The 13,626-nt window shown below is 44.8% G+C and overlaps 1 protein-coding gene across 1 annotated transcript; it reads left to right on the forward strand.

Moving 5' to 3' along the window:
- The first annotated feature begins 877 nt into the window (after positions 1-877).
- On the forward strand, positions 878-13,381 carry LOC111593678 (serine-rich adhesin for platelets). Its single transcript, XM_023306570.2, has 11 exons — positions 878-952; positions 3,672-3,960; positions 4,021-4,093; positions 4,193-4,778; positions 5,797-5,915; positions 5,993-6,755; positions 6,824-7,195; positions 7,250-10,306; positions 10,576-10,737; positions 10,898-11,418; positions 12,937-13,381. The coding sequence occupies exons 1-11, from the start codon at positions 935-937 to the stop codon at positions 13,124-13,126; spliced, it is 6,150 nt and encodes a 2,049-aa protein (XP_023162338.2). The 5' UTR covers positions 878-934; the 3' UTR covers positions 13,127-13,381.
- The last annotated feature ends 245 nt before the right edge of the window (positions 13,382-13,626 follow it).

Genomic DNA, 13,626 nt, shown 5'->3' on the forward strand with positions numbered 1-13,626 from the left:
GAATTAATATAAAAATAAAGCTGTAGAGCTGCAACAAAATAACTAAGGTAAAAGTGCGCAGACAACGGCAATTGTGTGCGAAAATAAATAATGAGAGGCAAAGGCAACTGAGAAATTGCAAAAGAATTTTGAAAAGCCGACACGAAGGTGTTTGGCGCGAGTACAAATTAAATAAAAAATGAAAACTTTCGTTTTCATAAGCGCCATTAAAAAAGAACTCGAAGTCTGAATGTCGCGTCATGATTGAAATGTTAAGTAGTTTAACTAATTCAACACTAAGCTAATGCTCAGTCATACACGCTTCAAACTGCCCAGTCAATCAGTCAATCAATCAGCCACTCTGCCAGCCCAGTCAATCAGCCAGTCAGTCAATCATTAAATCAGCTCAGCACCCGCACCCAAATGCCCACATATATCCAAGTCCATCTGGCAATCCCTGCTGAAACTTATCTATTTCTCATACATTTTGATTGCCTCCGCCTTTGTCTTCTCGTGTGTTTTGGCCATGTGCATGTATTTGTGTTTCTTTTTGTTGTTTTCCTTAACAATCTGTGTACAGCGATCATGTTATGTTTTCTTAGATTTTTGCGCACATTTTTATGCATCACATATTGGGTTTGTTTGATTTATTTGATTTGAAATCCGATTTTCTTTTTCTGTTCAATTCAATGTCGTTGAAGTGCAATGCAAATGACAAGCGGCGCTCAATGAGAACCAGAAACAAAAATAAAAAAAAAAAAGAAAAAAAAACAGAAATCGAATATGTTCTATCATACAAACCTTTTTGCAGATTTTTGATTTTGTATCCCCATCATCACCACCACCACCACTACAACAACAACAACAACAATACCAACTATAAGAACAAGAACAAGCACCACCAACAACAACAACTAGCAAAAGAACAAGAACATCAACGGCGTCAAGTGCGACGATGGCTGCCATAAATACGGTAAGTACGCGAAAAGCAACGCCAACAACAACAAAAACAACAACAACAGCAAAAGCTAAAGCTAAAGCAACAATAATACTACGCCCGTTTGTGTGCAATCATTCATAAGGCACAATAAATTAGGCGCATACACACACAGATAGCTCGTACTCGTCGTATTTCTGTCTACGGCTGCGAACTGCAACACAAATAACATTTATTTATATAATCAGATTGGTCAACATTGTGTATGTGTAATATCACGCATACGCCCAGCGGCACTCGCATACGCGCGCACTGCATAAATAATCATCAAGAGGCAATAAAATATTTAAAATTAAAGCTAATCAAATATTAGACTCATAAAATTACGTATACGCCATGTCAGACACGCTCTAAAGACTGAGCAGGCTCCAAAGCACACGCACACACACACACACAGACACACACGATTTCTACATAAATTCAACAGTTGAAAGGCAAATTCATAAACATTTGCCAATGCAAATAAACATAAAGACCCCAACAGTCTTCCGACTGCGACTTGGTTGATGTATTGCTTCTGCTTATTGATGATGACGCCGCTGACGAGGAAGCCATTCTAGCGACGTGCTATATGAGTGGAGGGCAGGTCGGGGTGTGCCCAAACATGTGTTTCAGCTCATTTTACTAATAAGCAAGACCCGATGACAAATTGCCGCCTAAAGTATTCAATTTGATGTTGACATTTTATGAATATCTCTGCCCGTATTCGAATGCTCTACTTATGCGAATCGGAAGACAAATGCTGCGCCCTAAAGCAGCAGCCCTCGATATGATGGTGGCAGCAGCTTTCACACCTTGCGCGCTCGTATGATTCCTGTCGAGCGGACCCACTTGCTTCCACGTTTTGGACGCCAGCTTCGACTTGTCGAAGGTCTTTGCTTTCGTTTTGGAATGACATTGACAGCTGATTGACATATGAATCACGCTGTAAAAATATACACACGCATGCCGCAATGGCACAGGTGGAGATGCTGCCACATCGTGTCGTAACAGGATGTGCCGTCATGTTTGGTGGATTGTGTTTTTTCTGTTTAAGAGAGAGTGAGAGAGAGAGAGTGTGTGTGAGAGACAGACATGTTAGTCGAGATTTTTGTGTTTTTTTATCAGTTTCTACAATCGCATAAACTTTTGAGCCCTGCGATAATAAATCATTCATAAATTCGATTTTGCAGACTCCTCGACTACAATATACCCAGTAATAGGCTAGCTTTTTGCTCTTATTCAGCTCTCAATTAAGCAAAGTGTTTGATTGAACAATGCCATAGAAGCATTTAGAGAAAATGAATCGCAAATTAAATAGAAGCATTTAGAGAAAATGAATCGCAAATTAAAAGAGTAGCAAATTGTTTGCTTAAATTAAAACAAGATATAGAGCATTTGCTAGCTGAGCACGAGTTCTGGCGAATGCAAATCTGAAATAAATGGATTTATTTTGGGTTCGTTTAAGAAATTTTAAGTGTGGCATTGAAAGAGAAGTCGATTAACAAGAAGCGCCAATAAACACAATAAATTCATTTAACTAATTAAAAAACAAAAATCTTTGGCAGATACTTCCTAACTGAGCTTAACACTGTAGTGAGATATATGAGTAGAGTCTAAAATATAATAGAAATCTCTTTATATGGTTATTGCAGTAACTCAATTGAATTGACTGATGGAGGGACGTAAGCGAGTTGACTCATAATATTTCCGAAAAACAAGTGCTTAAGTCAGAAACCAATTAAAATTGCTCTCACCTGGCCACTTTTTGTGTATGCTGAAACAATTTAAAATAAACTAAGCATTAACATAACACATAATACGCAGGCAGCACAGACATTAGGCCAGTTGGGCACTTGGGCCTTTGGGCCTTTGGGCATTTTGGCCACTTGTGGCTGCTGTTCCACTAGCAGTGACCAGATCGAGGCAACTTTTCATTTTCTGTTTATTTTCAGCGCAAACTGAACAATAAAAATTCAGTTTATTTATGCAATCCGAAATTTTATGTGCTCGAAGCCAACTAATTTATGAGAATGTCTTCGTCTTGGCTTTCGTTGCGGCTAACGTCGCAGACACTTTCTGGATATTTATGTCCAATTGTTTTGTTTATTTGCACTTGTTTTTGCGGCTACAGACAATTGCGGCGCGCATTAATTGGGCATTCGCTGTGGCCTATAAAGCCTTAATTAGCCCATACTTCCAGTTAAATATCTTTTTGGCACGTGAGCCAGAACTAGCCCAACGTCATCTGAAAATTCTATGCCGTTTGAATTCATCTGCTAGCCAAAGACTGCACGAAAATATATTATTATCGTGGATATCGAAACACATTCAACGGGCGGGATTGAGGGCCAGTCAAAGTGTCGCTGCTTAGCATTGTCGTGCTCTAGTCATTGGCCCGACTTCCGTGCTTACTACACACAAAACGAGATGCATTTAAATGCAATTAATTATGAGTCGCATCTTTCATTAGGCGACAGGACAGTTGCTGAGAATTATCAATAATCTAAAATAATCCCGTCCGACAGCAGCAGAAGACGTTCGCGTATTGCTTCTTGGCAGCCACTTAGAACGTGCCCCGACCCGACATATTGTCTTATGTATTTCCGTCCGCTCCCATTCAGATACACTTAGATACGTACATATACATTGGGCGAGGTGTAGTCATAATTAAGCAGATTGTAGCCGTTGCCTCTCTCTGTTTTGTATGCCGCAGGTACCTAAGAGCATACACCTGCCTTTGACGAATCTCAGCGCATCGCGCGTGTTGATGTGCAACGCATCTGTGGGCAGCGAGGGTTCCGTAACACTGCAACTGAGAGATGCGAATGCTTTGGAGGCAGCCGCCAGCAGCACAGCAACAGCAACAACAACAACAGCAGCGACATCGTCACCAGGCCAAGCAAATGCGTCAGGACTAACGTCAGCATTGGAGAATGCGCTCACTATTGGCTATCCGGATCCGGATATGTTAGCAGATGTCTTGGGCACCATTCAGACAGCCTGTAAGTGAGTTCTGAATATAGCATCTGGTTTTTGACTACATGTCTGTCTGGTACTTGCAGCTCTTAAGAACAGACAAAGCAACAACAACAACAGCAATAGCAACAGCAATAGCAACAGCAACAGCAACAACAACTGCAACAGCAACACCAAAAGAAGCATTAATGGCAGCAGCAGCCGAATCAGCACTGCGCCAACAATTCTGAACAATACGATAACGAGCTCTGGCGTTCGCCTGAACAGTCCCAACAGGATAACAATAACGCGACGCAGTGCTAGCAACAAGATTAGCGTACAAACTGTGAGCGCCTCGACTAATACAACCATTAGCAGCATTGGTGGCAGCAAGACCAACTACATCAAGAACTGTCTAATACGCAGCAGCAGCTGCAGCAACACGGCCACCAATGTCACAACGCTGGCACAGATTATGAGCAACAGCAGCACCAGCAGCGCCGCCAGTTTACTCAGTCAACACAACAATAATAGCAACTGCAGCAACAGCAGCAACTTCAGCAGCGCCTCTTCTGTGGGCAGCAGCATTAGCATAAGCAGCACCACCAGCAGCAGCACCACCAGCAGTCACAGTCACAGTAGTAGCAACAGCAACAGCAACAGCAACAGCAACGACAGCAACAGCAGCAGCGGTCACAGCCTAAGTTTCAAGAGCAACGGCCGACATGTTGCTGGCATAGTAACAACAGCAGCATCCACGAACACCACTGCAACTGGCATTGGCATTATCACTGTCGACCACGCTCCCCGCAAGAGCCGCCCTAAATTAACCTCGCCCACACGCCACGGCCCCCAACAGTGTCAGGTGTGTGTTTCTGCTTGTACACTAAAGCTTAGTGGTTAAACTTATATGATTAGCGCATACCCTATGCTACAGCAAAGACATATAATATATATATATATATATGTATATATATTTATATATATATATATATACATATATATATGTATATATAAAGTATCATATATGCATATATGTTCTTCGACAGGCAAAACGAACTGAACCAATTTACACATGCCTGTCTGCTTATCGACTCTTTTTTATATTTTACTTATTTATTCATATCGATAATTATCGATTATGAAACACAAAACAAGCTAGAGAGAGATACACTTTTTTAGATTTTTATCATTATTTATTTGTTTGGCAAGCAAAAAAAAGTTCATTCAAAATATTAAAAAGTTTTATGTCATTAACTGATCGATAATTGTCGATAACAAACACCTTTTTCTTTGTTTGATGTAACTGCATTGCCATAGATTTGGAATATATGTGGAAGCCCCAGCAGACAACATGAGGTAGAATTAGAGAAATTAAGATTAACATTTCCCTTTAAGATTTTAAAAATTAGATTTATCGATAATTGATAATCAGTGTAACATAATTATTAATCTTAAGGCACCTTTTGCTATAAGAACTATTAACTTGAAAACACTTAACATTTGCGCTTCAATTCTATACAAATGTATTAGCATCCTCTGCCCTGTTAAGTAAAAATTCAACAAAAAATTGAATATATATCGAATATATTGCTAGTTACTGCTTAGAGTGAGAATATGCTAAATATGAAGCATTTATTTATCATTTAATGTGCATAATCCCTGTGTGTTTTCTCCGACACATGATGTCTTATTGGGTCGACTCCTGCCCCTGCCCCGTCTATTTCATAAGCACAGCATAAGCGAAGCATGTTATATTACGCATACGCAGCGTGGCACATGAACATTTCCAAAAAGTCCGTTCGGGCAGCCGCAACGCTTTCATTAATGTAGACGGCACTAATTACATATAATTTGTCTGGGTGTTTTTATTTTCTTAATAGATTTGTAGCAAGATCTTTGGAAATGCCTCGGCATTAGCCAAGCACAAACTGACGCACAGCGACGAACGGAAATATATTTGTGCGCTCTGCTCGAAGGCATTCAAGCGGCAAGATCACTTGTAAGTTAATGAAGCGCCACATTGATCTACTGATCGACTGATCCACTAACCCACTCAAATTAATTGCTTCGACCCAGAAACGGACACATGATGACGCATCGGAACAAGAAACCTTACGAGTGTAAGGCAGAAGGCTGCGGCAAGTCCTATTGCGATGCTCGCTCCCTTCGCCGGCATTCGGAGAATCACCATGGCGGCGTGGCCACTCCGAACAACAACTCGCTCTCGCCCACGACTAGCAGCAACTGCGGCAGCGTCAGCAGTGGCAGCAGTAGCAGCAGCAGCAGCGTGGGCGTGGCCAGCAACTCGCTCAGCCTGTCGCCGGCTACGGCGAGTGGAGATGCCAGCTCGCCAGACGGTGCCACCTGCATTCGCACCTACATTTCCACGGGCAGCACTGTGGTGGACGCAGCCACGGGCATTGCGTTGTCCGACGAGCAGATCAAGGCCATGAATTTGCCCATTAAAACTGGGGTTACTTTGCTCTCGCCCACCACATCAACATCGTCGAACGCATCGTCTACAGCCTCCTCGTCCTGCTCTAACACAGGCAGCGGCAACGGCAACGGCAACGGCAGCGGCAACGGCAACAGCAACGGCAATGGCAATGGCAATGCCATTGTCACCAGCTCACCGACAATTACGCTTAGCGACGGCACTACGCTCGAGGGCGATGGACTGACGCGCGAGCAACTCGATCTCATAAGCAAGATCATGCAGCAGACAAAGCAGACCAGTGCACAGGTCACCGTCTCCTCTCCCACCAGCGTCAGCTCCTATAAAATCAATACAGAGACAGCGCAAGTTTCGTCGCGCCCACGCACCTGGAATATGCAATTGGTAAGCTCTCGATTGGACCAGGTCTTCTCGACGGGCCATTTACATGGACATTCCATTCTCACTTTCAGCTCAACAACGCACAAAATGTGACTGTAACTGTGGAGGATGGCACAGAGGTAGCCGGATCGGCATCAACTTCAACCGACGAGGTCAAGGACGATGAGTTGAGCCAGCAGCTGGTGGCAGCCATCAATCCCCATCTGCTCAACATTGTTAAGATCGACAAGCCGGTGGAGTGCAACCTGTGCCATCGTAAGTTTAAAAACATACCCGCCCTCAATGGGCACATGCGTCTGCATGGCGGATACTTCAAAAAGGATCCAGAAACCAAGCGCACCGAGAAAAAGGACTCGAACGGACCTCCCTTACAGACCGCCAGCATAGGAGTGCGCGCCCTCATCGAGGAGAAAATCATAAGCAAACGGAAGGACATAAATAAGGTACTTCAATGATAGATCATAGAAATATAATCGATATTAATGCCTGTCTTATAGGGCGCCTTCGTAGTGCCTGCACCACCAAGCACCACGTGCAACAGCGTTGGAGTCTGCAGCAGCAACAGCAACACACTGAGACGCTCGATAAGCGACCTGGAGAGTTTCCTCAACCCGAAATGCAGCACCACCAGCCTGAGTCAAGCACTGTCCAGCAGCAGCAGCACCACCACAGCGGTATTGCCGGCAGCAACCACAATCAAGAGCAGCAACGGGCTAAGTATACAGCAGATTGGACTGCCGCAAAGCATCGAAATCTTCAGCGGAGGCCACAGGCAGCCGAAAACCCTCAGTCTAGGCAGTGGTGCCAACACCATAACCATAACCACCAACAATGTGCCTACCACAACCACCATGAGCGCCCTGACGGCATTGAAGGGCGGCGGCACCATCAATGGCATCTCCAGCAATGTGGATCCCAAGGACTCGACATTAATTGAGCTGCTCAAGCGCGGAACGCGCATTGCCGTCGCGTCGAAGAAGACGCAGAGCAGCGCGAATCTGTTGCTGAGCAACGTGACGGGCACGGAGCTGACAGCTATCGGCAGCAGCGTCCAGACCACTGGTCGACAGATAATCACCAACAACAATCGCACCGTCATCATACCCTCAGATGTCCATGTGGTGTCCACCAAGAGCAAGCTCATTTCGAGCCAGGCCATCACAGCCAGCGACAACGGCAGCAGCAACAATAACAATGCAACATGTTCTGCGAGCAGCATCTCGTTGCCGGATGGCACTCCGCTCTCGGTGGCCATTGCGAATAGCCAGGAAAATCTGGGCGTGAGTGAGGCAAGCACCATTACGGCCGGCGGCGGCGTTTATACGGTGACCTACACTAGCGATGCGGATGCGTCGGACCTCTTCGACGACACTGAGGTATACAATGTCTCGGACACCGAAATGCTGCTCCAAACAGTGGACACTATGGAATTACTCAATGATGACGAGGAGGCGGTGCACAAGAGCGAACATTCCGAGGACTTTGCGCTGCTCAGCGAGACCGGAGAAACTGTTCATACGCAGCTGGTCAAAATGGAGCCGGGACTAACCAGCACGACTAACACCATGAATAAGACGACGCCGTTGCCCACCTTCCAGCAATTCCATTCCAAAGAGATTATCATGCAGAACAGCTCACAAATTCAGGCCATTGCCAGCATGCGTAGCGGAAGCAATCTGGGCGTGCTCGCCTCTCCCCTGCATTCGCCGATAGCCTATCCGACGCCGCCGTCCAGCCACGAGAATATGGCCCAATCGTCGCCTTTCATAGAGGACGCTGCGGCTCAGTTCGTGGACGCCAGTCACACGTTCTTCGGCGACAAGACGGACTTCTCGCATGTATATTTTAAGACAGACGACGGCGAGTCCATGCAGCAGCTCACTGAGAACGACAACGAGAAGATACTCAAACTGAAGACGGTGCTCGAGGAAAGCAGCTTCGGCCAGTCCATCAAAGTGGAGGATCTGCTAAGCAGCACTGAAGATGATGCTGAATGCGACTTGCGTGAGTTTGCCGAGACGAATCTCTCGTTCCTGGACGAGGATCAGGAGTTCCTCAATGATTCACGAAACGCTACCTCCCCGCTGTCCGAGTCTTTCTTCACCAGCGGCATTGGCTCGGCCGAGGATGTTAAACAAGTGCTGCGAGAGGTGCTGCCCGAGGAAAATATACAATTGCAGTTGAGTAGCGAGCAGCAGGGCGAGAACATCATTGATCTGTACTATTTGCCGGGTCTGGGCCTGCAATCCCAAATGATGCCCAACTCCGATGATCCGCTTTTGTCGTCCTCGCCACGCGAATTCGGCCAGCAACGTCAGGTTGTGCACACAAGCACAGCTGCAACTGCGACCGTGCAGCCTATCGAACAGTTGCAGTCCACGACTGTGCTTTACGACCAACAGCAACAGCAGCAGCAGCAGCAGCAACAATTACAGCTGCAATTGCAAATGCAGTCCCAGCAGCAGCAGCAGCAGCAGCCACAGGAGCAGCAGCAATCACAAGAAGAGCAACAGCTGGGAACTCAGCAGCAACAGCTGCAATTGCCACAGCTACCTGCAGTTCAAGGTGAACAGCCCCAACAGCAGCAACAGACAGATTTTATGCTCAGCAACTTTACGCCCGTGAACTGTCAAGCCCAATATATGGATGGCAATCAGCAGCCGATGATGCTGCAGCCGCTGAACAGTCTGCTGCAGCCAATGCTTTACGGCAGCAACAGCGCTGCCAGCAATAAGCATGCATTTAGCACGCTTCTCGGCTCCAATACGGTTCAGGCAACTGCACTTGATGCGAGCCTGCTCTTCGCCTGCGACGACACAAAAAATAGCTGCAACAAGCCCATGTTAGCCGGCTTATCCGCAGCCATTCCGACGCCGGTAGTTACGGCTGCGCCAAGTGTTGCGAACCTGCAGCCGTTGTCCAATCAGACGAACTCCATACTGAAGCGTCGCCTGCGGTCGAACGGAGCGCAGGATGTGCACAAGTTTTCGAAATTCCATACGCTATCGCCGCACCGCTCAAAGCTGCGCAAGCCATCCCGGACCCACTATACCCCTGCTCCGATACTCAATCCGGATCGCAAGGGCACCGGGCTCTACTGCAATGTGCGCAAGCAGCTTGGCCAGGGAATGTTCGACGTTTTCGACGATGACTTTGGCGATCCTGTGGGCTTGGTGGACTTCTGCGATGAGTCCAAGGTGAACCTTGGCTCCACCTATCAAGCGCAGATCCCAGCCTGCAAGCCACCAGACGAAGCCATCAAGGAGCCCATGTGCGCCGACCTAATGTGGGATCCAAGCGTCCAGCTAGACGATAAGATACTGATGCGTTACATAGATCTCAGCAAATCATCGGCCGTACCCATGGGCAGCCATTCCGAGGAGGTGGCCCTGCAAACGCTGCTCGACGCAAAAGGCAACTCCGCGGCAGCGGTGCTTACCCTACTGCAGATGCAGTCCAGCGCATTCCAAATGAAATGGACTGCCTACGAGCTAGAGCAGTTCCTGCGCGGCCTCGAGAAACACGGCAAGGACTTTGGCAAAATCGCTAGTGAGGTAAAATATTCTGAGAGCTATATAAATAGGAAATTTGAGCGAGAAATAATCTTTAAGAATTCTTGTTTCATATTGGAGGAAAATTCCCCCACAAATGCAACACGATCTCGACATATTAACTAATACTATAATAGCTTGTCTTGGATAAAATATATTTAGCTTTGTAAACCTTGCCCTTTAGCCTAGAGCAACCTTAGGTGGAACACTCTAGACTACAGTCATCTTAGTTATTTGACCATGACTCAGAAAAAGTGTCAAATTTCTTGCAGCTTCACACGAAGACATCCGGGGAATGCGTGCAAATGTATTATTTTTGGAAGAAACTATGTGTGGACTACAAGGTATCGCACCTCAAAATGGAGCCAGTTCCTGCAAGCATCCCCATGGTGGAGCAGAAGCCCTACGTTTGCGAAATTGCCGACTGTTCGGCGGTAAGTTGTGTTCATTAAGCGCGTCGACCTGTACAGTTCGCCCTGTTTGGCTTCTACATACATACATCTCCGAAATACCCACACAACTCACTCCGGCTCCTTTTTACTTTCTTTCTTGTACATAATGCCAATTTCCGTGCGTTCTATGACCGAAATGCAGAGCTTCAGTTCCAAGGCGGCGCTGCATGGTCATGTTCGCATACACGCTTATGGTAGAAATGCCAGCAACAATAATAGTAACAACAACAACAACAGCAACAGCAACATCCAGCATGCCACGGCAACTAGTGCCAACAACAGCCACAATTCCAGCAACAACAACAGCAGCAACAACAACACCAATAGCAGCAACGCATGCATACCCCTGACTGGCAGCAGTCAACAGACTAGCAACAACCACAACAGCAATGCAACAGCAACCATAACGCACACTAATGGCAATAACAACACCACCGCGAACAACAACAATATTATGAACAACAACAACAGCATCGCTGGCATTTCCACAAACCCAACGATGCTTTCAATAGCAACAACAGCAATAGCGACAGCCGCTGCAACAGCTGTTGCTGCGGCTGCGGCCGCATCATCCACAGCATCGACAGCAACGAAAGACAGTAGCAACAGCAACAATTCCAATATACCCAAGGACAGTGAATTTCCCTGCAAGGTGTGCGGCAAGTAAGATTCCCCCAAGAAACTATCCACAACAATTCGTAAAATCTAAATTGCCAAGCTCATACATAAATTTGAGAATATTTTGAAACTTTTGAATTTCGCAAGCATATTGAGCGATTTGAGTGCCCGTATTGAGTTAAGACCGTAAAGCACGTTATATCGTAATCGTACCGTAACTTTCGTCTCAAAAGATATTCGTTCGATTGAGCCCGAAGTCTGGCCGTTTTAGCTAGAATTGTTCAGTTCATTTGTGATTTATCCATTTTGAACGTTATTTTACTTTCGATTCGAATATGATTTCCAGTTACTTTTGCTTTCTGCTGCTTTTCACTTTCTTTCTGCCTTCTCGATTTGATTTGTAGGCTTTTATACAGCATTTAGTTGAGTTTCATGTATCCAGTCTTGATTTCCGTTTAGTTCTAGCGTTCAATCAGTAAGCGATAATAATTGTTGTTATTGTTGTTGTATTGTATTTTGTTGTTCCATGATGCCAAAACAAAAATATCGAAACCGAAACCAAACAATTCCTAAACCATCAAATCAATAAATGATTCAATAAATTGCAATTTTAAAGCGAAGAGTCACAACTCGCAAATAGGCGTTACTGAAATCAGCTCCTCACAGACTCTCAGCCTCTCAGCCTCTCAGTCTCTCAAGGGGTCAACTGAAATCGGCCGATCTATGGGTAAGTAAGTACATATGGTTTATAATTTTATGTTTTCACTTTGCGTTTCATTCATTTGATTTGTTTTCTGTCTCGAACCTCTTTGTTCTCTGATTTCAATGTACTAACCTCATTTTGTTTTACTACTATAAGTGCAGGGCGCCAAGTGCCCTTTGCATTCAGTCTATTGTACATACATATAACTCGAATACCCAATTTAACGTTTCTGGGGACATTCGTTCATCGATTTTTAACCAATTTCTAAATGTGAAAATCTTTCATACTAAGACGGAGCTTGCTTTATGCGTGATCCTGATCCCGATCCTGATCCCGGTCCTCAGCAACTGATTGGCTAGCAAATTGGTCGAAATTAAATCGTTTCGAGATCACAACTGAAGAGTCGCCGCAATCGTATCCATTACTCAATAATATTTCAGCGCACATTACTTTTTAACTCTTTCGTTCTCTTACGACAACTGTATTTATTAATTTTCTGTTTCATGTTCGAACAACTACCAAGCAAAACTCTGTACTCTCCATAGTAAATAATAGCAACAAAGCAATTTATCTACACACAAGGCTAAGTAACTTATGAAAAAAGGAAAACCAAACAAATTGATCGATCTTTGCATGAATCACCGCAATATCTATATACATAAATATATAAACATTTGTATGTGTGCATGTCGCTTAGATATCAGCTACTTCTGCTCTACTATATCAGTGCTCAATTCTACCTCTAAGTGTCTTAATCGCTTATACTAAACGTTTGCATTCTAATTAGCCAGCTAGTCCTGTTCCCAGCAGACTCTAATAAAAAGGCACTTTCTGCTCTTCTGTCTCTTTCGCCTCGCCAGAGTCTTCAATAAGGTGAAAAGCCGCAGCGCCCACATGAAAACGCATCGCGTACAAGAAGCGGAGCAACTAGCCAATTCCAAGCAGCAATCATCCACACTTGTTGTTGCCGTCACTGCAGCAGCAGCAACCACAAACTCAACAGCAGCAGCAGCAACAGCAGCAACAGCCATGGCCACAGCAACTTCTTAGACAACCTACGTACAGCAAGCAGTGAGGCCTCAGCATCGATTGACAATCGCGTTAAGCAAGCAGCAAGCATTGTTTACAACTCTTAGAATGTAATATTAACTGAAATTCGATCAGCGTTAAATGTGTATAGTTAAGTAAAGGAATAATGTAATTTTGATGTATTCGACAGTTAAAGGCATTTTTCTCATTTCACACTCTCTTCCTATCTAACTACCCAACTATCCAGCTATCTATCTATCTCTCTAACTAACTACAAGCACAAAACAAAATCAGAGTCTTAGTCTAATTTGTACATACATATAACTAATATTGAAGCAAGTTCAAATTGAATTGTTATTAACTATTATTGTAGGCAAATGCAATATTTGTGTTACGAAAACTTTACTATACCTACCGTATTTTTATAGTAGGCGTTTTTCTCTCGACTCTCGACTCTCGACTCTCGACTCGACTGTAGTTTTAGATTCTAAGTCTAAATCAATCACGTTGATTAAATCTAG

This window comes from Drosophila hydei, unplaced genomic scaffold (assembly GCF_003285905.1).
Source record: "Drosophila hydei strain 15085-1641.00,03,60 unplaced genomic scaffold, DhydRS2 tig00008137-arrow-arrow-pilon, whole genome shotgun sequence".
Lineage (NCBI taxonomy): Eukaryota > Metazoa > Arthropoda > Insecta > Diptera > Drosophilidae > Drosophila > Drosophila hydei.